General features: G+C 35.0%; 2 protein-coding genes and 1 pseudogene across 3 annotated transcripts in view; 2 read left to right on the top strand and 1 right to left on the bottom strand.

Annotated features, from left to right (window-relative positions):
• The window catches only part of LOC114259893 (jasmonoyl--L-amino acid synthetase JAR4 pseudogene), a 177,925-nt pseudogene that overhangs the window by 151,042 nt on the left and 214 nt on the right, over positions 1–26,669 (bottom strand). The window contains exon 2 of the transcript XR_014331200.1: positions 26,063–26,189. The product of XR_014331200.1 is annotated as a jasmonoyl--L-amino acid synthetase JAR4 pseudogene (transcript). The remainder of the gene's footprint in view (positions 1–26,062; positions 26,190–26,669) is intronic.
• LOC145790382 (uncharacterized) lies at positions 7,888–10,960 on the top strand. The gene is made up of 3 exons (XM_082868114.1): positions 7,888–8,399; positions 8,709–9,608; positions 10,704–10,960. Exons 1-3 carry the CDS (start codon positions 8,285–8,287, stop codon positions 10,958–10,960), a joined length of 1,272 nt encoding a protein of 423 aa, XP_082724240.1. The 5' UTR covers positions 7,888–8,284.
• LOC145790381 (uncharacterized) lies at positions 10,981–16,092 on the top strand. Its single transcript, XM_082868113.1, has 3 exons — positions 10,981–11,927; positions 12,617–12,626; positions 15,865–16,092. The coding sequence occupies exons 1-3, from the start codon at positions 11,176–11,178 to the stop codon at positions 16,090–16,092; spliced, it is 990 nt and encodes a 329-aa protein (XP_082724239.1). The 5' UTR covers positions 10,981–11,175.

The raw sequence follows: 26,669 nt of genomic DNA, 5'->3' as shown, positions 1-26,669 counted from the left end.
ATACTTAGACCTCTTTTCATCGATCATTCACTAGTTATGCGAATGAAAAAATTGATATTATTATCTTTTTTATATTGAAATGTATACTTTATCTTATTATCCTTATATTTTCACAATATTTGCATTACATATGATCCATTTGACTTTATTAAAAGAGAATTCAATGTCTAGAAATTTAGACTTGTTATATTTTTTTTTTCCAAACCTTAAAGAAGATCAATGTAATTTACCTTCTAATATAAAGACTTGGGGTCACTACTGTACATTGTGCAAAATAGTAATTGTTGTGTAGCTTGTGAGACATATTTCAAGTCCTATTTTGATAAACCTTTCATTTTTTTTTTAAAAAAATATTGAGTAAAACGTACTTGCAAAAAATCAAATTCATCGGATATCAATAATCTTTTAATCAAATTATAACTTGATTTTTTACAGGTATGTTCTACTTAATATTCTTTAAAAATGAATTGTTTAGATAATTAAAATGAGACTCAAAGTGGATCCCACAAGCCATACAACAATCGTTGTTGTATATTGTACATACTAGTGACCCCAATTCTCTAATATAATACAATAACAAATTTAATCTCTTCGTTACTTACTCAACCCTTCCTCGATGTAGGACTGAAAATGAATCGAGTCAAGTAGAGTAATAGATTATTGAAACTTAATTTGATAATACAAGCTTAAAATTATACTCAAGTTTGATTTGTTTACATAATAAGCTGGTCTCGAACAAGTTTTTAATAAGCCAAATACAAGCTGAACTCAAGTAGCTTAATTTTTTATAGTACATATTAGGAGTACTTGAGAATCGGGCTGAATCAGGTGGTCTCTCATCCATTATCCGTCTGAATTTAGGTGAATTAAGAAAAATTAATTCGCATCCGTCTATTTAGTTAACAAATGTGAATTAAGAGGCCCATGCAGATTGATGAGTGGATGTCAATTGGTTTGGTGGTTTGAACCTTATTATTTTGGGCATTTTTTCAAAATTTTTCAATAATTCTTTATTATTTTGTGCCCAATTTTTTTTTACTATTTATTTTTTATAATAAAAATAAAAGGTCTAAACTTTTATATTTCATAAATAGGAAATATAATCACTAAATAAAAGATTCTTTTTTTAACAGACAGAGTATAAAAACATAACCTCATTTTCTTAAGAATGTTGGAAGATTGGGTTGGGTTGGGTCGGGTCTGATGGCCTCCTATCCACCATCTGTCTGAACTTAGATAGATTGGAAAAAATGAATCCACTTCACTCTGCTCGGACCATTGAAACTGTCCTACGGTAGATTGGTTCAGGTCATTCAGTTTTGATAGATTAAGTAGATGTTTGTCCACTCCTAGTATATATAAGTTTTTCGAACTGAGTAGTAAGTTGTTTAAGTTTGGCTTAAAAACTTAATGAGTTTAAAATTGTACTTAAATTTGATTTGTTTACTTAGGGGTTGTTTGGGGTATGTGTTGGGCTAATTTATCCTACAAAAAGACAAAATAGGTTACAAAGTTAAAATAAGACAAAGTGTTTAGTGTCATATTAAAATCATAATTATTTCATTTTTTTATCACAACCATCACATCCAAACCAAACAGATCAAAAATTTATTCTAAACTATAGCGACCCCGGCCTTTTCCCATTTGATTATTGTATCCGGACTTAGGTTCTGTTTATTCTGTCATTGTATAATTGTTGTTGTCGTCCTTTATTTTCTCTTTTGGAGTTATGGGATGTGTTGGGCAGGTTTGTTTCAGGTTGGTTGGGTTCGTAGACCAAGTGTTGCTGTCCAGTTTTTGGGTTGGTCGCTCGAGCGAGGTCTTTGTCGCTCGAGCGAGGGTTGTTTTTTTGTGTCTTCTGGCTCGATTCAGCTTTTCTTCGCTCGAGCGAGCGATTGCGTATAGTATAGACCTGAGGGCAGTGTTTATTCGCTCGAGCGAGATTTTCTTCGCTCGAGCGAGCGAGGTGTATGTTTTCGAGTTCCTCGCTCGAGCGAGCATTCTGTCGCTCGAGCGTGCTTTTGGGTTGCAGACCTGAAGCATTGCATTCTTGGCTCGAGCGAGCTTTTCTTCGCTCGAGCGAGCTTGTCGGGTTTAAATAGGCAGCAGCGTGTTTCAGATCAGTTTTTCATCCACTTTTAGATTCCAAAACCCTAGGTACGAGTTCTCTCTCCCTCTACACACCTTCTTTCTTAGGATTGATCTACTTAGAGTGAGTTTCTACCTTAGATCCTTTATTAAAAAGATAGAGTGAGTCGAGGGCTTCCATTTAATCTGAACGTTTGGTGGTTTGGAGCACTTTGGAATTTGGGTCTTCATCTCCGTCTTCTCCATTCGGGTTATTTTCTTCGAGGTAGGGATTTCCTACTCCAATGTATACGTTTTGTCCTAAGTTCTGGCATTTTAATATGTTGGGGGTATTTTGGTAATTTTGGGAAAACCCTAGTTGTTTAAATAAATTGAATTGTATATTTAATTTAAGGAACATTTGGGAAACTAATTAAATTCATGAGGATGAGCAGTTTATTGATTAAATGGGGTAGTTGGTTAATTTAAATCACTCGTCCATTTAATTGTTGAGTTATTTATTTCCAAGTCTAGAAATAACTGTTTTAGGCTATCGGTGGAGGATAGTTGTGATTGTTGTAGACACTGCATGTGTATTAGGGATAACTGAAACTAATCATTGATTAAGTCATAAATTTTGACTGTTGAATTAATACAGACATTATGTGTATTGATTGTGTGTTGTATATGTTATGTGTTTTACATACATCGTTTTGTGTGGGAGGAGATAGGGGATGTACTCCACGGTTTAGAGGAAGATAGGGGATGGACCTCTAAACCGGATTTTGTTTGGGAGGAGATAGGGGATGGACTCCATTAGCATCACTTTTATGTGTGCTTATTTATATTGAAGTGTTTTTATTGATACAGCACTAAAATGTGTATCAAACTGGAAGTATGAAGTGTTTTGATTTGAGCCTGAGTCTCATTTGTTTGTTGACATTGGAAGAATGTGAATATAATATATATAGTTCACTGTTGTAAGTTTGGCCAGGTTCTGAGCCATGTTGATAATAAAGAAAAGTGAAACGTGTCATTGACATTAGTGTCATGAAACTGTATAATGATGTAATTGATTATCTTGGTTGACCATCTATTGAATGCTATAGCTTTATTCAATGCTTATATTTGGTTTAGTATTTTTTCTACTGGGCTGTGGCTCACCCTTTATGGGAACATCATTTTCAGGTCCAGGTGATAAACTACCTCCAAGGTCTTAGCTTGGAAGGATTTGGATTTGAAGACTATCTCTAGTTATTTGTTTTATTTGATAAACATTCAAGCCTAGGGCTTTATTTGTACTTGAGTTAGAACTCATATTTTTGTTTCCAAGTGTTGGCTTGGAAAGATGTAAGCCCATAGGGCATTTAATTTGATGTTACATGTAATGTTTTCATTTAGTAGTACTCTGATAAATGAGATAATGAATTGCTTTCTTTAATATTGCATGTCAATGATATATATATTATGGGTTTATTTTGAGGGCGTGACATAAACATAACTTTTTTTTAGCTAAACTGGTTTGTTTTGGAAAGTGCTAAATAAATTGATTTGTTTGCTTATTACAAAAAGACGTGTAAAAAGTAAGGAAATAGTGTGACTCAAATAAGTCAAAAAGTTAAGATAGCGTTTGGTAACGTTTACTTTTTTTGTTTATGTTTATAAAAATTTTATAAACTGGTTTTTGTTTATTTGTAGAAAAACATAAATTAAAAACGCATTTGGTTTGAATAAAATGTTTAAAATTTTTTAAAAATATAAACTAAAAAATATGTTTGTTCAAGCCTAAAATATTTATATTTATTTATGACAATAGGATCACACAAATTATAATTGAAAAAAAAATTAATTAAAAAATAATTGAAAAAAAATTAGTTGAAAAAAATTAATTGAAAAAAAAAATTATTTGAAAAAAAATTAATTGAAAAAAATTAATTGAAAAAAAAATATTTGAGAATAAAAATTATTTGAAAAAAATTATTTGAAAATAAAAATTGAAAACTGAAAAAGTAAACTAATTTTTTGAGTTTACGTTTTTTTTCTCAAATTTATAAACTGAGACAACCATTTATAAATAAAAAAAATTATCAAACAAATTTTTATGACAGTTTTTAAAATTTTTGTAAATATAAATTGAAAACTGAAAACGGAATGGTTATCAAATAGGCGCTAATAAACTAGCTTGTAAGCCACTCCCAAAAGAGGTCTAAAATAATCAAAAAATCAAACTAAAAAAATTTATCTTAAATAAAACCTTAACGAGTTAATCTCAAATGAATTTTTAATGAGCTAAATACGGGCCAAACTTAAATAATTGGTTTATATAAATTAGGAGAATTTTATCATACATATCCCTTACCATATGTATTCTTAATTGTCATTTTCTTTTTTAATTATGATCAATTTTCTTATTTAGTTATGACATTATTTTGAGATATTTAGGCCTAATTTGTTAACTTGGCTAAAAACTTATTTTGTGTTACATCACTTCTCTATATTTTTACACATTTTTTTAGAAAAAGTAAAAAAAGTAAAAAAATAAATTTTTAATCAACTTTTCAAAACACGTCTTAGTTATGTCTCATAATATTTAGTTAAGATTTTTTTTAATTATAACACAAAAAATATGGAATTATATATATATATATATATATATATATATATATATATATATATATATATTTTAAGGGGTTTTGTTTAGGATCTCTGGTATTAAGATTTTATAGCATAAAGGACACCAAATATTTTCATAATGTCTAAGGTCCCTCAATTTGATCCAGAGAAATTTCATCCAGAGAATTTCTCTGAACTTCCCAAGGAAATTTCTCTCCAGAGAAATTCCCATCCAGAGAAATTTCTCTGGACCTCTGAGAGAATTTCTCTCCAGAGAACAAATTTCTCTGAGTTTGTTTTATTGAAATTTCAATGAATTGTCTCAGTAAATTTCACTGAGTGTACCAAACAAACAAATAGTATAAATACATACATATGACTTCACCAATTTTACTCAATTAAAGACAGAGAAAATTAAACAAACTGAGTTTAAACTAGAGAAATCCAGAGAATTTCTCTGGACCAGGAAATAATTTCTCTAGACTCACTTCAACTCAGAGAAATTTTCTCAAAACCAGAGAAATTTCCTTTTACAAACCAGAGAAATTTATTCAAATCAGAGAAATTCCCCCTCTCCAAATCACTCAACCTAGAGAAATTCACAACTTAGAAATTCCATTTTCTGTCACCATTCAAACCCGACCACTTAGCTTGCTTGATCTTTTCAAGTTGAACTTGAGAAATTTCCCTTTACAACCCAGAGAAATTTATTCAAATCAGAGAAATTCCCCCTCTCCAAATCACTCAACCTAGAGAAATTCACAACTCAGAAATTCCATTTTCTGTCACCATTCGAACCTGACCACTTAGCTTGCTTGATCTTTTCAAGTTGAACCTGAGTATCCTTGAACAGCTGCATCATTTTAATCTCTAAATCTTTAGCGAATTGCATCATCTACTTCTCCAATTCAATCATCTGCCTCTGCTTCTCCAATTCCTCATAAAATACGAACCATTCACCACTGAAGACAGGCGTTTTTGAGGAAACACCACCGGCTGGACCACCAGTCCCGACAACAGTTATTGGTCACCTTTGGAGACGATTCAGAAACCCTAAACCTCCTTTCAAGCACACCTTGTTTTTGCGGATCGATTTGATCACCTTCGAAGACGCGTTCTTCATGTCGCCACGGACTTGGTAGCGATCTAAGTACACCGGTGCGTGCATCGCCTCCATGACCTACTCGATGGCAATGGTGACCAGAAGTCCGATTTCGTCGCCGGAAATCAGAGTGATGGCTCTCGGAGCACCATCTCTCTATTGGGGCATGTACGTTACTGATCTTGATGGTGATCGAGTACAGAGTTGTTTGAGGATGGATGTGAATCGATGAGCCATTCCTGTAGAGGACTTTGATTCAATTTTTGATTGGATTTCTTGGCAGAATTGGAGAGGTCTGAGAATGGAGAAGTTTAGAGAGAGAGAGATGAGTTTTGATTTGGTAAGGTCAAATTTCTCTGTGATATATTGATGTGGAAGTTGAGGGACCTTAGACATCATAATATCATATTGTGGATCTCTTCTATTACTAAAAATGGAAAATGAACCTTAGACTAATTTTCTCTATTTTTAATTATAAAATAAATATGGTGCACACCCATTTTTTCTCAATAAATTAACCTGACAAGTGAAATTGTTTTATTCAAATACAAGAAAATTTTTTTATTTAAGAGCAATGTTAAGATTCTATTTTCAGTGATTATATTCTCTCTCCCCTCTCTCTGAGCATCTTCAATGCATGAGGCAAATGGAGAGAATTAGGCATTTTGCCTATTGAAGCTGCATTTCTAGGGCTCCAATGCATGAGGCAAATGGTGAGCCATTTTGCCCATTATCGTTTTGGCTCTCTACATGTAGCCAGCCTCCATTGCTAGGCAAAGTTTGTTCCCGCCAACACAGGTGACTCTCTTTCTCTCTTTCCCGTTCTTCCCCATCAATGATCTCTCTCAACCCACCTCCTGCCCCTTCCATGATTCATACCCAGATTTCTCCCCATATTGCCATACTAACGCCATTACCATAACCCTTTTCAAGTGCAGAATTTAAAAATCAATTAAACAACTTTGATAGTGAGAGAGAGAGAGAGAGAGAGAGAGAGAGAGAGTTGTGACCATTCAACGACGCTAAAGACATGGATGGCCCAGGTGGGCAAAGAGAGGGCATTTGGGAGTTCATAGAGTGGCAACGAAGAAGAACCCATCATCAATGGAAGCTTGGCAGCAGAGGCGGGTTCCACTACTAGGGTGAGGGCAAACCCAGCAGCACCCAAAAGAGAAGCAGCCATGGCTTTGTTGTTCTTGAATATACTGTAAATGGTGGTTTTTGAGGAATGGGTTCGTTGAATTGGGTGAGAAACAATACCAATCTCATTGAATTTGTGAAGAGGAAAGGGTCTTTGAGGAGCCAATAAGGTTGCTGCTGCCATGACTGTGAGTGAGGTGTGTGTGTGTGTGTCAAGCAATGACCCCCAATACAATTTGAGGCCCCATTTCTCAATTAAATACACACCATAAATAAATAAATAAAATTGATTAAAAAGTTTTTATATATATTAAAAATAAAAAAATAAAAATTAGAGGAAATTAAAAATATATTACTTAAAATTTATTTAAAATACGATCTGATCCCTATAATTTTAAAATTACTCTTTGGAGTTGATAGGAAATGATTCTATTTTTCTTTTATAATAGTTTTCTTTTCAAAATTAATGTTTATAATAATTTTCTTTTAAAAATTAGTTAAGTTAGTTTGATTGGTTTGCTAAAATAAAGAGTATGATTGAAATATACACTAATTAAACTAAATAGGCAAAATAAAAAAAGTAATTTTTTGTGTAATTTGAGGAGTCATTTTAGTGGTGTTTTAAGAAGTTAGTAAAAAGTTGACTTTTGATTTGTTTAACCAAAAAAATTAACTTTTTGAGTAATAATTTAGGTAAAAAAAATTAACTTTTTTAATTAAAAAAATTAAAAATTAACTTTTTACTATATTGTCAAAATGCTCCTGGGAGAGTACGGTTAGATGTACTCTTAAAAGGCAAAAGGCGAAAAGAAACCAGTTTCCGTCTCTCTTTTTTTCTTTCTTTTTGTTCTCTTTTGCTTTTCTTCGTCTGCAACGTGGAAAAGATTTTCAAAAATAAGTTAGACGTCTAAAACGAGAGTTTTAATGGAGCATTAATTTATTTTTATTTTTTTTTGGTTTCATATTTTATTTTTTATCTCACTATCTTTTTCTTTTTTTTATTTACATGTGCGCCAGCTCATTAGAGCTACTGCAGTGCAGCTCTGTAGCACTGCTGAAAGATTTTGTGTGCTTCAGAAACTTCAGATTTTCTAGGAACTCACAAATCCCACATCAGAGAGTCTTCTCTGTCTCTTTTTCACGAGCTCTCTGTGTCAAGCTTCACCCATAGATTTCTTGGTGGATTTTCTTCACCATTCTCTTCCATTCCTTCAGATAATTTCACTCCCACAAAACCCCTCTTTCCATTTCAATTTCTTACACACACATGTATTTATATTATGATTGATGTGTGTTCTATTGTATTGTGATATGAAATTTCTCTAGTATTTGGACTTGTTCAGAGCTTCTTCGCCACTAACAATGTCTGAACAACCAACAGTTCGATTGGTTGTTTGCCCTAGATGCGAAAATGTTCTTCCAGAGCTCACGGATTACTTTGTCTATCAGTGCGGTGGTTGCGGTGCTGTTCTTCGAGGTATTACAATTCATTTTCTCTCTCTTATTTTCCGTTTGGTTCATGAGAAAACTCTGGAAAGGTATAGACAGTAGAAATTATAACAATACCCAAATACATATCATGCTTTGTTTCTTGTGTTTTATGTTTGACTTCGTTTTTTTGTTATGTTGACTTGCTTATTGGGTTGTCGATGATGAAATGTTCGAAGATTCAACTTTGTAATTTATTTTCTTTTCCTTTGTTTTCTCGGTAACCAAACACGGATTTTCTGTCTTTAGTACTTCTCGTCTTATCTTCTATGTATTTTTTTTTAATTGTAATTTTCAGCGAAAAATAGAATTTTTGAGGAGGATACGTCGTCGCAGAAGTCCGATGAAGAAAGGGTTCATCAAAGTGTTTCTGAAAATTTTCCTGAGAAATCAGACGATTTCAAATTTTCCGGGAAAGGAATGAAGTTGGGTGATGGGTTTGAGAATAATGTTAAATCTGGTAGCAGTTCTTCTAGAAGAGCTGATAATAGGGAAGTTTTGAGCAATATAGCTGACAACCAACGTAATGGTTCATACATCAATCCTGATAATTGGGTTGTTGTTGATAATGATCTTCCAATGAATGAGAATTTAAATGAATCTGATCGTGCAGAAATGGTAAATGAATTCAATGAATTGAAACCCCCAAATGGGATTGCAAATGGGTCACAAAGATCAGGGAGTTTTTCTGGATGGAGGAGCGGGGAGGGAGGCGAGCTTGATGGGTTTTGGAGGAACCCTAGAAGGGATATTCAAGGTCTTAGATACTCAACTTTAAAGTATTCGGAAGATGGTCCTTCGAATTTTCATGCAAGGTCCAGTTACGGTTATGGAGAGCCGGTGAATAAGCAGAACAATCTGGATGAGTTAACTAACGTTGAGTACCTTGAACATGACCGAGCCGAGCTTTTGAGGAAGTTGGAGGAGTTAAAAGATCAACTTAGCCGGTCTTGTGATGTTAAGGACAAAGCTGAAGAAAAGGTTCCTCTTGATTGGAGGTCGGTTCACCATGAAGCGCCTTATGGCCCGTGGGGACCAAATAGGGGTCCGAGCCAATATTCCACGGTTGGCACGTACAGTGGAAGACCACCTTATGCTAGCCATTATCCTGAGCCGCCTCCTTATATGAATAGGCATGAAATGGATAGGCATAGTTTTTATCCTTCAATGCATACTTCAAATCAAGTTCAAAGATTTGGTAATCCTTTAAGGTCTCAAATTTTTAGAAGAGCTCCACACCAAGAGCTCGGTGCTCTCCAACAATCGCCACCTCATCCTTATTTTTCTGGAAACTATCTAGATAGTGATATGCTAGGAAGCACGGATATGGATACGGGATACGGATACGATACGATACGGATACGGCGATACGACAAAATTTGAAAAACTAGGATACGGGTACGGCGGGGATACGTTCGTAAAAAATATTATGTTAATAATTTTTAGTAATGCAGTATGCATAAAAATAAAACCTAAAGCAAAAGACAACTTGGTGAAGAAGAAAGATTCCTATAAAACTAAGAGTCTTCAAGGTCAATAACTTCAACTTGTTCCCCTTCATCATTGAATATCACAAGACCTTAGCTAAAGCCAAAAAACCATTCTTAAATAAAAATTTCAGCAAATATACTTTTTTAAGTCATCAATAATAGCCTAGAAAGTACGGATATGAATATGGTGATATGGGGATGTGGATATGGCGATATGTCAAAATTTGAAAAAGTATGATACGGGTACAGCGGGGATACATTCATAATTTTTTTTTTATATAATTTTAATAATGTAATATGCATGAAAATAAAACTTAAAGTAAATTAATAAATAAGGAGAGGGATTCCTATTAACCTAAAATTGCTCAAACATTCATAAAACATCCAAAACTAAAAGCAAAAGTAAATGCAAATGCAAATGTAAATTAAACATTATCCTTACATGCCAACACCAAAAAAAGAATGAGAGCAGAGAGAAGAAACGTGAGAGAGTGAAAAAGCGAGAGAGAAGTGAGAGAGACAACAAGGATACATCAATTTGACAAATTCTATTACTTTAACTCTCACTATATTCCTCTTATCAAAGAACTAAATAAAATATTATAAGTAATATATAACTTCGAGTATCCGATACTTCAAAATTAAGTATCTGATACTTCAAAATTAATAAAAAATTAATTAAGAAGTATCTTATACTTTTAAGAAGTATCCGATACGTATCCGCGAGTATCCGAGGAGTATCGGTATCTGATAAGTATCCGATACGGATACGTCACCCTTTTTGAAGTATTCGTGCTTCATAGGTGATATGGATCCATTTGAATTGTACCCACCAAATATGAACCATCACCATCTTTCATGCTCTTGCTTTCATTGCTACAACAAACATCCACAAGTTCTGGGTCCAGTCCCACCCACTGCTTTCCACAACAAAATGTTTTCTGATGTCCCAAAAAATCCCATGCTCTACCATCATGAAAACCCAAGTGCATTTGGTCCACGGGATTATAATCCCAAAATTTCCATCCTCCTCCTCCTCCTCCACCAAGGGTGGTACTAGCCACTAGTGGAAGGCGTTGTCGCCCTGTTGCCGGTGGTTCTCCATTTGTTACGTGTTGCAATTGTTTTGAATTGCTGCAACTGCCTAAGAAAATTTTGCTTACGGAGAAAAATCAAAAGAAAGTGCGATGTGGTTCGTGCTCTACGGTCATTCTTTTTGCAGTTGTCAACAAGAAACTTGTTTCTGTTCATACCGAGACGAAGAAAATACCCCAGATGGTTGATGATAGCCCTAATGTGACAGTTAGTGGTGGTACTTTGCATTCTCACGTGCACGAAAATCAGCCTAGCATGAATTTTTCTTCTGAAGATTATGATAATTCGGGTTATGATTTTCAGTCATTGGATAGAGAAGTGATTTTGTCGTCAACGGGCATGGGTTTCCGATCAAGCAAGTCTGAAGAGATGAGAAGCCATCATTCGTCATCTCCATATTCTCCTGAGGTTGAGGATAGCCCTGAAGGTTTGAATGCCCAAGGAGAGGAGTCCAAATCTGCTGAGCTGCCAGCAAAAGCAAATCTATCTCCACCACCTGCCGGTTCAACCCTTCAAGATCATTTTGATTACTCTAATATATACCGTAAAGTGAACCGAATAGGAAATGGAAATCAGAGTGGACATTCAGAGCAGGAAAAGGGGGAGCCAAAGAAGGATACGTCACGGAAAAATTCTCTGAAAGATGCATCTTTGGCAACTGAAATGGAGGTGTCATTCAATGAGTACTCAAATACCGGGACATCCCTAGAATCAGGGGACAAGAGCAGAGATGAAATTCAACCGGCACTCAACAAAAGGGGTCAGTCGTTCTTTGTAGGTATTATGAAGAAGAGCTTCAAAGACCTTTCAAGATCCAATCAAACCATTGAGGAAAGCTCAACTAGCGTCACAATTAATGGGCATCCTATACCGGATCGTATACTAAAAAAGGCTGAAAAGCTATCTGGACCAGTCCATCCCGGACAATACTGGTAAGTGCATGTACTCTCTTGCACCATATCCAGTAATTTTGTTTCTGAACATGTGTGGTTTAGATTTTGTCTATTCATCTATGCTATGTGGTGCTATATGGGTGAGAAAAATTCATGCATGCCAATGCCAGAGAGGTAAGGGGTTGCATCTATGCTATTACAAGTTCTTGAAGATCAATTCTGGTTCTTTCCATATTATATAATTGGTTCCACACTTCCATCTTAGAATAATGTGTAAATTTACATTTAGTTGTAAAAAACACGCCACTCATTATGATAATTGTGTTGGTGAATTTAATGCTGGAGGTTTCTATGAGGGTTTTGAATATTGGCCAATACATATCGTGATTTTGGACCTTTGATACCAATATTAAACCTATATATCTTTTGATTTTGATATTATCGGTCAATATATGATTATATCTCGGGTATTGATAAGTATCCTGATACTGTTATTCAAAATCATGGTTTCTGTTGTATTTGATATCCATCCAAATACGTTAGATTCAGTTAATAGGCTTAATTTTGGTGTTCACAGATCTAGTCTGTTATAAACAAACATTGATACTTGAACCAAGATCTCTAATCTTAGAGACCTTAATTAGAGGGTGTGTGTGTGTGGAAGTGGCCACTTGGAACAATTCATAAATTCTTTTTACCATTTTGTTTTAACAAAAAGTTGGTTTAAGGGGAAGTAAGGTAAGTGACAACTATTGAGCTGTTTTTTTGCTTTGTTATTGGATTATTGAATTAAAATCAATTCATAAAATTGCATCTAATTTGGATATGATCATCTATTAACAGGCTTATAAATGAATTTCATAAATAAAATTTTGAATGTTTCCTTTAGAGTGCTGCTAATAGCCCCACTCTTTTCTTTTGAACCCCCCACTTCTTTGAACCTCCATCCACTAAAATAACTCTCCACCTCTTTTATTTTGAATTCCCACCATAATGCCCAAGGTATCCCTCTTACTTTGCAACCCAAACCTTCACCAACCCTTTCTCCGGCAGAAACCCACCCTCTTCTGGCAAACTACTCAACTTCATCGACAGACCCACCACTCCCTCTTCTCCGGAAATCCTTGCCACCTCCACCTTTGAAAACCCCATTATCAGCCTAACCCGCTTCCAATTCGTAGCCCAACTCTTGCAGCACCTTTCGCAACCATCGCCGACTGTTTCACATCCCCATAACACCACCATTGAACCCCCACCCGATGTGAAACTCTAACCACAAAGAGAGAGAAGTTGCAAATCTTGATTGCGATCTATGATTGATTGAGAGAGAGATAGAGAGAGAGAAGCAATCGCGATCGATTGATCGAGAGAAATCACAGGTGGAGATGGGGCTAGGCTATGGTGGTGGTGGGTGAGAATGGACTGATGGGTGGCGGGTGGTGTATGAGGGTCAGGGGGAGGTTGGGGAGTGGTGTGCGGTGGAGAATGGCGGCGGGAATGAGCTGAGAGTCATCGGAGTGCACTGGCTGGAGTTGTAGTGGTTGAGGGCTAGGGTTTTGGGAGGTTAAGGATAGGGACCAAAATGGAATTTTGTGTTAGGATAAAATTGTAATAAAAATAAAAATATGAAAGAAGTGGGGCTTCTTAGAAGAAAGGTGGGCGTTAATAGTACCACTCTTCCTTTATATTTGTTTTCTACAATTATTTTCTCTTTCTTGCTACCGTGTTGCCACAGAACTGTTTGATCTGTTTCTCATTCCCGAATGTACTAACGGTTTTTCCTTTCATAATTGCCTTTATCTGGTATGATTTGTAACGCCCTCAAAATAACAACATTAAACCCATCAGATAAGACATGCATTTACATATAAACTAACCACATTCCCTTATTCATTAGAGTTCCATTACATAAGTATTACATGTTAACATCATAACAAAATGCCCTACGGGCTTACAGCTTTCCAAGTTAACACTTGGTTACAACAAAAGAGTACTAACTCGTTTACACATTAAGCCCTTGGCTTGAAGTTACATGTAATACATCAAAAGTTAAGCGACAAAAGTATGCCCGCCTCTAGCCTCCCAGCTATGTCCTTGGAGGTGGCATGCTACCTGTACCTGAAAATGATATTCCCATATAGGGTGAGCCACAGCCCAGTAGAAATACACTAAACCAACCATGAACAATGACTAAAAGATTAGCAATTGATAGATGGCTAACACAGATACATTCACATAAATTACACATTTATGTCATACAACTTACGAGTCTAAGTTACCTTTCATTTTCCCTTTTTCAACAGATAAGCATGCTAGCTCTATCATCATTTCCACAGATATGTATAAAAACTATATCTCACATTCAGATAACCATAAAAGCTATATCCACATTCTCAACAGATATGTATAACAACAATATCCCACATTCACAGATAAGCATATAAGCTGTATCCACATTTTACTAAGATAAGCATATAAGCTCTATCTTCACTTCTCTAGACAAGCATATGAGCTGTGTCTACGGAGTTCATCCCCTATCTTCTCCCAATACTATCCGGTTTAGAGGTACATCCCCTATCTTCCCCTAAACCGCGGAGTACATCCCCTATCTCCTCCTCTACACATAACGTATATAAACACATTGGTTCTATATACAATCACCCAATACATACAGTTAATGTATTCTATCAACCGTCAAGTTCCATGACACATTCCATTGATTAGTTTCAGTTTGACTAATCATCATGCATTGTCTACAACAATCACGACTATCCTCCACCGATAGCCCCAAGCAGTTATTTCTATACAGAAAATAAATGCACAATGGATATACAATCAACATTTCATTTCCTCATTCCTCACAATTAATTATCCCAATTAATTAAACAATGTAATTAGGTTGTTATCCATAATTACCAATTCAACCCTTAGGTCCCATTTTCATCAATGATTCAACATTTATTCCATTTCTCTACTCCAATCATGCATCTAGGTTTATTATGATTAAAACCCCAACTTTTGTAAAATTGCACAAAAGCCCCAAACTTTTACCAAATTACCAAATCAACCCCAACATCTCAAAATACTAAAATTTAAAGACAAAATCCATAGAGAGGAGTAGGATATCCCTACCTCGAAGTTTAAGCCAAAAAGGAGATGAAGACTCGAAGATCAACGTGCTCCAAATCCAAACTTTTTCAGATTAAATCAAAGCTCTCAGCGCCCTCTATCTTTTTAACAAAGGCCCTAGGCTAGATTCACACTCTAGGGAGATCAAATCTTAGAGAGAATGTAAGTTTAGAGAGAGAGGGTCTCGGATCAAGGGTTTGATCAAAGAAAGGAAGTGAAAAGGTGATGTTTAAAACGCTACTGTCCGCTGATATAAACCACGCTCGCTCGAGCGAAGACTTGGTCGCTCGAGCGACCAGACACAGAAACTCTTGCTCGAGCCAAGAAGTTCTCGATCGAGCGAAGAAAAACCCAGACCGCTCGAGCGAAGGAAGCTCGCTCGAGCCAAGAAAGGCAACTCTCAGGTCCAGAACCAGACGCAACACTAGCTCGAGCGAAGCCACCCTGGCTCGACCCACCAGACACGAACCTCACTCTCGCTCGAGCGACCAACTCCTCGCTCGAGCGAAGGTCCAAAAATCTGGGCAGCAACACTAGGCTCCCAAACACAACCAACCTGTAACAAACCTGCCCAACACATCTTATAACTCACTATACAAAGTAAAAAGGATGCAAACAAGATAATAAACAACTACCAACATCCACGGACACATGTCCGGATCACTGTACAACAAGGGTAAACCCGGGATCGCTATATGATTCCCGAGCTGGTTTTTGGGGTGTGGTGGGTGGGCCTTTTCTCGGCATAATTCTTGTAAGATCAACTAATTCTGATGCAAAAATAGTCCAACGATATTTGGTGATTGCTTGTACTACTAAATTAATGAAATTATCATTTTTCTTGCAGCCATTTATTGAGGAATTCAATTATCCCATGCCGGAGAATTGTGCCGGTGGAAATACAGGTATCTTTGTGAATGGAAGAGAGCTTCATCCAAGAGATTTGAATCTGCTAAGTAGTCGAGGGCTCCCAACTACTAAAGACAAGTCTTACATAATTGAGATATCTAGACGAGTCTTGGACGAGGACTCTGGCGAAGAGTTGGATAGCCTTGGCAAACTTGCCTCGACGTAAGCCTCACTTTTTGAAGTTTTGTTTATTTTAATTAGTGGAATGTTTTTATCAATTGCATGGAAAATAAAATAAAAAAAGATTTTTTCTTATCCATTATGGCTAGTAACCCATTCATGTGACTTGAGGTTACAGGACAACTTTAAAACTCTAGAATTGTTGGAAGCTAAGAAGCATTGACACTTTTAAGGAGGTGTTGTGATATGTCAAATACTAACATGACACTCATCGGACACTTCTCAATGCTTACCAGACACATGTCCTACCATTTTTTAAAATTTTCGAAACTAGACACACTTATGACACTTGAGGAACATGTGTCTATCGCTTAAACGTACGTGAAACATATTACAAGTTTGAATAAAATAACTTAAAATTTAATGATTAAAAAAATGTAAATTTATACATATTCTTCTCCTTTAGACTTTTAAATTAGTATTACATTGAATTTTGTTATTATTTTTGAATTCAATATTCATATACATGCCATGTAATAATTGTTTATCCTTATGTATGACATCTAATGATTATATAACTATATATTTTCACGTGTCCCCCATGAGGCGTGTCCTATATTTTTTGAAAATTTCCTTACTAGTGTGTCTGTGTCCGTGCTTCTTAACTTGGAAGACATGGCTTGGGAATTTTTTGGGTGTCACTAGCAAATAGAGTAAGATACTAGGAACGATGTTAAATGCAGATTGAAGTGCATTGAACATTAGGAGGTGGACTAGAATAGATTACAGGTCTGCTGAAGTGAATGTGAAACTATGACTAAAAGAAGCACTGCTTTAGGTTTGAATTTGAAAGCTGGCTTCTCAGTTTATCTTAGCCGTTTTGGATGGCAAAGAAAGGGTATGAGAAGGGTTGGTTCATGGAATGCAAGCAATTAATCAAGTGATTGCCGTCCTTTTAAGGTCCATGAATTATCTGTAACCATGATGGACTGGAAGTTGGCCAATTGATGTATCGGTTATTTTTCTAAATGATCTGTATGCATAACATAATGGTAAAGCTTGAACTCAGACATCATGCCTGGTAAGGGAGTGCTGGTAATGTACTTTTTTTGTTTTTTTTCAGATGGGCAGTAGTGTACTTAATTGCCTGGATAAAAACCGTGGCAATACAAAATCTGTCTGTAGGCCATTAAGATGTTTGGTGGCTAAAAAAATTGTAAATCTCTCTAATATAAGCTCATTCTATGACTAGATTTTACATGTGAAAATTCTGCATCTCGATGCTATAGAAAATGAAAATGTTGATACTTTTCTTTGAACATATTAAATGCCTTTTTTCAATCATCATTTAACTAGAAATTTTTCAACAGAGTTCAGAAGGCAAAACATGGATTTGGCATGAAAGTTCCAAGAGTAGCTGCATAAGAAATTTTTGTGTTAGAAACTACTCAGTCCAACGGTTGGTTTTGACTTGCAAATGATCTTGAAGGTGTGCTATCTTGGAGATGAAAAAAAAAAACAACTTTCTAACAAACTTATTGAAAGAAAATCCTATCAACTTTTCCTTGCATTGATGAAGCTGAATGAGGAGACGATATTGGATTGTTGGTATGTCATTGATCTCTCGAAACTTTTTCTTTATCGTGGAATTTCATGTTTGATTGATTGGTTTGGTTTGGTTTGTCGAAATGTGGTTTGTAAGTGATTTGTGCCATATTCTACATTTGTATATGTAAAACTGGTAGTTTTTCACAAAAATGTGACTACATGTTCTCTTGAATACTTCGTGGCTTTCATCTTGGTAAAAGAAAATTTTGATTTGGTTTTCTCATTTCTCAAGTTTATCTAGGAAACACAGGAATCTAAGGATGAGTCCTAGGTATGAACTTATGAAATCTGCACAAAATGAATGGGGGCTTTAATATCTATCGTAGCCTTCCAAGAACCTTGCAAGTCTACACTCTCAAGAACACAGTTAGCACTTAGCACTACCTGGCCAGATTATGGCTAGAAAGTCTCACTGATGCTTAATGTAACGCCCCGACCCTTTACACGTCATCGATATTGTCCGCTTTGGGCCACGCCCGCACGGATTTGTCCTTCCCAGTAGGTCACCCATCCTAGAACTACTCCAGCCTAAGCACGCTTAACTGGGGAGTTCTAATAGGGATTTCACCACTTGGGAAAAGGCCTTGATGCTATATAAGGGTCCAAGTTTTTACTTTTATAGCCCAGGAACTCCCCCTCCATTCCCGATGTGGGACACCGGGGCCTTACAGAACTGGTTATTCATAACCATCATGTGTCTGTATTTGTTCTATATCTGCTATGTTTGCATCTGTTTTGTATCTGCTTAGTTAGTGCTAATAAATGCACCACATATGTTTAAGCAAGACTCGTGACTTCTATGTATGATCTGGACAAGAATATGAATACAAACATGTATCTGAATCTATTCCTAACTAAAATCTGAATGTGTATAAGACTACATTTTGATACGAACCCTAATCTCAGTATCTGATTTATGAGTCTGTTTCTGTACAAGCTAAGGTTGAGATTGGGTCATGAGCGTATTTATGAATATGGTTATGCTTCTGTTTTATAAAGAGTTAAGGTTACATTTTTGATGGGCATCATTTCTTTTGGCATATGTTAACTCAAGTTTGGAGGACCAAACTTTTTAAGGTGGGGAGACTGTAATAACCCCGACCTATAATTAGCTACTAATCGGTAATTAAGGATGTTATTTGAGTGGATCAAAAGAATTATGGGATTAATATGCAATTTGCATGATAATTGGCCTTCTATCTGTTACTTATAAAAATATCTGTCTGGAATTTCGCTTTAATATGGAAATTGAAAGCCTTATCGGCATTCGAAATCGAAATTGACTACACCGATATGTTATTAGGAATTTTTAGAACCATATGGTGAATTTTATTAAAAAGAGATTCAGTCTGATTAATTAAGTTGTGTTTGGTTGGCCAAATGTTTTAATTAATGTATTATAGCATCATAGGTTTAAATAGGAGCCCTTTAGCTCATTTTGAGCTCATCTTTTCATTCCCTTAGTGGAAAAATCTGAGATTTGTATATTGGAGAGAGAGGGAGAGAGAGAGAGAGAGAGAGAGAGAGAGAGAGAGAGAGAGGGAGAGACTCCATTCTAGAGTGAGGAAAGAAGAAATTAAAGGTGGAAGTTGAAGGCTTTGCTTGAGTTCATCAATTTTGTGCAAGAATCTAGTTAATTCAAGACTATAGGTATGAATTCAACCCCTCATTTAAGAATCTAAGTTATTAACATGAAGATTATGAGTTTAAATGTGTATATTGAGCTTAGAAGGAAGATTTGAGTTGCAATTCATGCATGCATGTACATTTTCTTTCAAATTGAGCATGATTTCCAAGAATTCTCTCTTGCATGTTTGAAATTCATCTTCATTAAAAGGAATCATCAAGTTTCAAGTTGTTTTGTGGCATTTGATCATATTTTGAGAAGCTCAAGATCAAGAAAATCCTTGCATGTTATGTTCATAAGCATTCATCATGTTTTAAGTTGAAATTGTGAGTTTTTGACAAACTCTTGGGCTATGATTTCATGAAATAATCCTTAGTTCATCATGCTTTACAAGTTTACTATGTTATCTCAAGTTTTGGGGCCCAAAAGAGGTGTTTTGGATGGCTGAATTCGAGTTTTGAGCTTGAAGGTGCAATCTGGAAATTCCAAAAATTGCATCTACACTCGAGCGAGGGAGTTCTCGCTCGAGCGACCACTCTGAGTGCGTGCACTCCGCTCAAGCGACCAAAAGTCCGCTCGAGCGTGAATTGCAAGCTCCCAAAAGTTTCATATCTTTTACAGATCGCTCGAGCAAAGTAATGTGCGCTCGAGCGACCAGTCACATTTTACAGGTCCGCTCGAGCGAGGACCTTATTTTTAGAAATTTTACCAAGTGTTCCAAGGCATGTTTTGGCATCCTCGTTGCATCTTAGGCATTCCTAAGCCTTAATTAAGTCATAGTAACGAGGTTATGGATTAGAAACACACTAAGAAAAGAATGTACTAAGTTAAGAGAATGCAAGTGTGTGTGTGTTAGGCAATGTGAAAGAAAGAATAAGAACCAATGTAATGAAAGCTAAGCCTTAATGGCCACTTGAATGTGTAATGATAAGACATGCTTGTGTTATGTATTTTGTGACTGTAGGTCAAGACTCGAGGATTGATTGACCGCTTACTGGAACCACTGTGAGTAACGTTATCGTAAAGATACGTTTATATGAATTATGTTCCAAATGAAATGTGATAAGCTATGTTTTCTGAAATGATATCTATTTTTGTGAACGAATATTCCGTATTTGAAATTTATTATGGCATCCATAGATAGTCCCAAGTCATGGGGGACGGCATGAAAATGCGGGTCCATGACATTCATGTGTTTGCGAGATCTCGTTAGCCACTTCATTGTGGTGATATGTGTTTAATCAGTATCCAGAACCGATTACTCTAGTCGGAAGACGTTCTGTGATGTGTTCTATGGGATGTACCATTATTATGTTCTGATACAACAATGATTATGCTATGATCTGTTTTGTACTTATGACATGTTCGGATTTCGTTCACTAATCCCTTTACCTTAATGTTATTCACTGGGCTTTAGCTCATTGTTTATATATATATATATGTATATAGGTGAGCATTCTGGAGTTCGAGCCCGAAGGCTTTTGTCTGGAACTGTGTTCTGTTGTCAACCAACCATTGCACCTCACGTAGAGGTTCCAGATGTGTCACTTGTCATGAGTTTCAGTTACTTGTGTATTTGACTAGTTATATTGTTGGTTGTACTTAAGATACTTTGATGTGTGTGGGTATAATGTATGATTGACTTCTGAATATGTATATAATGTTTTAAATACTTTGTTTATATAAATCAGCACAGCTCATTGGACAACTATATTTATGTATTTGCTTCCGTTAGCCCCTTAATTTTGTTATCTGTTCAGAGGCCTTCGGTAATCCAAGGATTATTGGCCGGTTACGATGCTAAACCTACAGGGGCGGGTTTGGGTCGTGACAACCCAAGTCATGGACATGCCTTAGTCGCACAGGCAGGACCAAGGAAGCCCCCTTGGGCTTGGTACTAAGGCACAACATGGCTGATAGCAGGCTTAGTTATGGCCTTCACCCTGGGAAGCTGGGGAGTTTGTGGTTAGGTGGCTAAGGGTGGAGGCTTCGCCAAGGTGAACACGAACATAGTTGATAGCAGGTTAATGAAGTCCTAAGAATGCATGTACTGACTAAATAGAACTGAGAAGGCAAGTGCAGCAGTAAGGTTTACCACTGCAAATGCATTTGCTGAGGTTCGGGCTAACAGGGCAAGTGCAATGGCAAACACTCCCGCCGCAACTGCACTTTGCTGAGGTTTAAAAGGGAGTTGCAGCGCCAAACACTCCCATCGCAACTACACTTACTGAGGCTTAAAAAGGTAGCTGCGGAGGCAAACAAATAGTACACGGTACATGCACAGGAACATGTGGCACCTTCAGCTTGGTAGCTCAAAGCAGAATATTCTATGTGATCCTTAGGGACAGCTATCTTCTCTCTATTTGGCCACTTGGTGTCCTCTTGGTACCAAGAAAAAGAATATAAACAGGACTCATTTCCCAAGGTCCAAGAAGAAGAATTTTGGAAACTTGGGGGAGATTTTGCCCATTTGTGCACTGACATTCATTTCTGTTTGAGTTTCCTGCTTCACCCTCACCTAGCTACTCACTCTCCAATCATTCCACCATTGTTGAACCATTAACATAGTTTTGCCTCTTTAATCATCTTCCTAATCTCAAACCCCCCTACAATATTTTATCTCTTTATGTTATTTTAATATTTATGTTTTTAATTGGGTCAATTTTGACTCTTTATTTTAAATTTTATATCAATTTAATCCAATTAATAATATTATTTATGTTTTTTTAAAGAAAATTATCACTAAATTTGTTGAGATTAATTCACTAAATTGAATAAGTTTATAATTTTGTCCTTTAAAATATGACATATAACATTTATATGCATATTTTCTATATAAAAAAAAAAAACGTTAAGAGTTGGAATTAATTAGATTAAATTGAGACAAAGTGATAAATTCTTAATCAAAATCGAGTTAATTGAAATTACAAAGACTAAAATGACACAAGAACCAAAATACAGGGACTACCATCATAATTTGCTTTACTTTTATTACATTGAATTTGAATTGAGTAATTATTTAGTCTGACTTGGTACAAAAATTGTGTTACAGGATTTATTTATAGCAGGGATAGACACAACTTTAAATACATTAGAGTGGGCAATGATAGAGCTTTTACGCAATCCAAAGACTCTAAAGAAAGCCTGAACAAATAGTTGGTAAAGGCAAACCAATATCAGAATCGGATATTGCATGCCTACCTTACTTGATGGCAATTGTTAAGGAAACCTTCAGGATGCACCCAATAGTTTCCTTCTTAATTCCTCGTAAAGTTGACTCAGACGAGCAAGTCTGTGGCTACACAATCCCAAAAGGGTCACAAGTGCTAGTAAACGTCTGGACTATTGGTCATGACCAAAGCATTTGGCCGAACCCCACCTCATTCATGCCGGAGAGGTTCTTGGACTCGGACATTGATGTCTGAGGCAGCAATTTTGAGTTAATTCCATATGGTGCAGGTCGAAGAATATGTCCCGGTCTACCATTGGCGACAAGGATGATTTTAGTGATGTTGGGTTCACTCTTAAATTCGCTTGATTGGAAGCTTGATGGTGGGATTAAACCGGAGAACTTGGATATGGAGAAGTTTGGCATGATCTTACAGAAGGCTCAACCTCTTTTTGCTGTTCCAGTCCAGGGTTGACAATGTGCATTTTTTTTTTCCCCTTCTTTTTTGGTTCTTCAATTCGTGTGCGACAATAAGAATGGTTCTAGTGGTGTTGGGTTTGCTCATAAACTTATTTGATTCGAAGAGTGAAGGTGGGATTGAACTAGAGAACTTGCACATGGAGGAGAAGTTTAGCATTGCACCTTACAGAAGAAGGAACCAACCTCTTCTTGTTATCCCAACCCAGGGTTGACATTATGTTTTTTTCTCTGTTTCGGTACCTCAATTGGTGTGTGTGGCAATGGTCCTGGTGATGTTGGGTTTGTGTGGCAGTATGGTTTCCTTTTGTGCTTGAGTAAATGCCGGAAAAACTTTGTCGCAATTAGTATGGTAAGGTGCTTATGTATATCATTGTAAACTACATTTAAAGTGCCTCCCACTTAACTTTTATTTCTACTTTATCTGTTTTATTAAGTTGGATTTATTCCTTTCTGTTCATTTCAACAAAAAAGAATATTTTTCATAAGAAATATTTTTTTGATTTACAAATTTGAGATTAATATATTAATGATTGCATTAGTGTTGATGTTAGTGATGATGATGGTTACGGTGCATGGAGTGGTGAGGTGGTTGAGACTTTCAATTCCTTTCACATTTTTTGAACTAGTCAATTAAAAATAATTGATGGTGTTTGCAAGTTGGTTTGTAGCTAAAATAGCCATAAAAGACAAAATAGGCTATTTTATCCACAACAAACAAAACATCACATCTAACCCATAATCATTATACTCTTCTCTAAAAAAAAAAGCTTAAAAAGCTAAAAAAATCCTTCACAAACCAAGCTTTTTAACCCAGGCTAAAATAGTCAAAAAAGTCAAAAAGCCAACCCACTCTCCAAACGGAGGCTTAAATGCATCTTTAACAAATTGGCAAACTAGCAAGAACAAATGAGATGATCTTACTCACTGCGACATTTTTGCACTCATCTTACTTTAATGATATTTGCTGTAATATACTTTGTATTTCACTTTTCATCAATATAATCTTTATTTTACTGATAAAAAAAAAATTGAAAATAATTTTACAATCTCAGTGATGCACACAGCCTAATCATCATATAAACCAGCTACTGTTACTTTTTTCCTCAATTTTGGTGAACTTCAACAATTTTTTTTTTAAAATAATTTTTTGATTTTCAATTTTATCACAGTTTTAAAAGGCTGTTAGGTAATTGTTACAAAAATTATTTTTTGGTTAAGAAAAAAAGTTCTTTATGAATTTTTCCAAAGTTTTGCTTTTTGATAAAAAGAAAATTACCATATTACAATCATTAATACAGTATAAGTAAAGGGACACAGTGAAGTTTTTAAAAATATTAATAATGAAGTCATTTTTTAGCTGCTAACATTCTCAAATTTATTATTTTTTAATGAAAAACTTGTTTTAAAATTATAACTGAACAAACCAATAGACTTTTTAACTTTTGACTATTTTATAATTAAAAAAAACTGTTTATTTAGAGATTACCAAATAGAGCTTAATCTATTAAAACACTCAAGTAAAATCAATGATATTTCTGAGAAATCTCCTGCAAACAGAGGCAAAGCTCCTTGGGTTTCAATAGGATGATCATGTGGTCAGCATTTGCAATGGACTTGACTTCATCAGGTGGGCTGTTCTGAATAATCCATCTCTGGAATTCGGGCTTCATAAGTTGGTCTTCTTCGCACACTATGTAAACCCGACTCACCGACCCGTATCTTGCTTCTGTTAGAAGCGATTCCTTGGCCACGTCATCGAAGAACATCCCGTTGGGCCTCACTAACGTCTTCGCTAATTCCAGGTCCTGCATGAATCCCAACCCAATTAGGCCCAAATCTCATTATTATAAGAAAATTTTGCATTTGAGATGACCATTGTCTTCTTATCAAATTAAAAAAAAATATAATAATAATTTTAAGAAATTTATTTATATTTATTGTTATTCAATTAAAAAAATTGAATAACCTAATTAGGAAAATAGTATAAATGCATTTGTTTTAACCAAAGGTTAGGTCTTTAATTCAATTTACCTTTTCCATTTTGCCATATAATCGAATAAGACCACTTACTCCCTTCTATTCCTTTTTTTTTTTTTTTTTTTTTGAGTTTATATACATTTCATTGATTCATGTGGTTGTTTATATCACTAAAAGTATCTGTATGAACTAATAACATTAAAAGGGACAAAGAACAGTGCATAGAAATAGGCATATAATTTAGAATCGGGTAATTTACAAATACACTCATTGAGATTTGCTTAAAATATAGATTGCTCCTGTAATTTAGAAAATTATAAATACCTCCTTGTTAGTATTTTTTATTTAACAGAATTAACTAAAAACATGAAATTCATAATTGCTCTCCTATACAATAATAAAATTACCTAAATTACTAATTGAAACATATTTCTAACATCATTAAAAATTGTTAATTTATTTAATGATTTATTAATAAAATGGGTGATTTGTTGTAAAATTAGAAATCTCAGGGGGTGAAATGTAATTTCTAAAACCACAAGGGGTGATTCATATTTTAATCAAATCTCAGGAAGTGTATTTGTAATTTACACATTTGGATTTAATCTACATTAGATGCGGATTAAATTGGGCGTAATTTTTTTTAAACAAAAAGAAAATGATTCTCACATGTATTTATTAATTTGAGTTGTATATTCTGCGTGTTTAGTGTAAAAATATATATATTTGAGAAAATGATTTTTTAGATAACCTTTTCACTTTGTTTCATATGAAAACTATGTGAAAGTCATTTTATTTTAACTTTTAAAGTAATTTCATCTAAAATAATATGATATGGTTTTTCTTTTTTTTTTTTTATCACCTTCTTACAAAAATACAAAATGCCCATTAAAATAGTTTAGTTACAAAAATATCACTTAAACTCTTTTTGGGTGCAGTTTTATGTGAAACTTTTTTAATAATGTTATAAATTAAAAAATTAAACACAGAAAAATATCAAAAAAATAATATATTGTGTAGATTCACTTTAGGTGTAGGGTCCACTATAGGAGAGCAGAATTTGTGCAAAATAATCTAATTCAGTTACGTCTGCATTAATTTTTGGATTTTATAACTTTAATTACTCGACGGCATTAAATTGCCTTAAACACTGACCTCTGTTTGGCAATGTTGATAGACATTGGTGGCCATGTACTCTGGACCAAAGATTACTGATGTCGGTGGCTTTTCTGGGCCTTGATCGAATGAAAATCGGCAATCCATAGTAGAGTGTAATGAGCTCCTCTTAAAGAACTATATAATCCATAAACAAAAGCAATAAATAATTACTATTTTGAAATGAAAATTGTATAGAAAATGATATGTAAACCTATTTTTTAAATTTATTTTTTTTAAAAGTGGATTTAACTTTCGAGTTAGAATAGCAATTTAGTGTAAAAACCAATTAACTAACATTTATTTTTGGAAAAATTATCCTGTCTTTCAAGAATTCCAATTAAACTGTGTGCCCTTCCAATTATATTGGTTGTTTTATATAATATATAGGGAAAAAAATAAGAAATAATGGATCTATAACTAATAGAATTGTAAGAACATATCATGTAAAATATGAGGCAGACCTATCTAATAAATTATTTTTTTTATTTTTTTTTTATTTTTGAGTTCGAAATGGGTTCTCTCTAGCTGGGCATGCTGTTGTTGAGTTTGGTGGCTCCACCTTGATAATATCAATTACTAGCTTGAGAGAACTACTTGAGCAAAA

The sequence above is a fragment of the Camellia sinensis genome, chromosome 5, assembly GCF_055761805.1.
Source record: "Camellia sinensis isolate YWXY chromosome 5, ASM5576180v1, whole genome shotgun sequence".
Lineage (NCBI taxonomy): Eukaryota > Viridiplantae > Streptophyta > Magnoliopsida > Ericales > Theaceae > Camellia > Camellia sinensis.
Note: the sequence above shows the minus strand (reverse complement) of the source record. Positions and strands in the feature narration are given on the sequence as shown.

Excerpts from the sequence above, each read along its gene's own strand:
- LOC145790381 (XM_082868113.1), top strand. The coding sequence starts at position 11,176 with ATGGTTGATGATAGCCCTAATGTGACAGTTAGTGGTGGTACTTTGCAT.
- LOC145790382 (XM_082868114.1), top strand. The coding sequence starts at position 8,285 with ATGTCTGAACAACCAACAGTTCGATTGGTTGTTTGCCCTAGATGCGAA. Across the intron at positions 8,400-8,708 it reads TTGCGGTGCTGTTCTTCGAG|CGAAAAATAGAATTTTTGAG; the intron begins GTATTACAATTC and ends TGTAATTTTCAG. Across the intron at positions 9,609-10,703 it reads AAATCAAGTTCAAAGATTTG|GTGATATGGATCCATTTGAA; the intron begins GTAATCCTTTAA and ends CGTGCTTCATAG.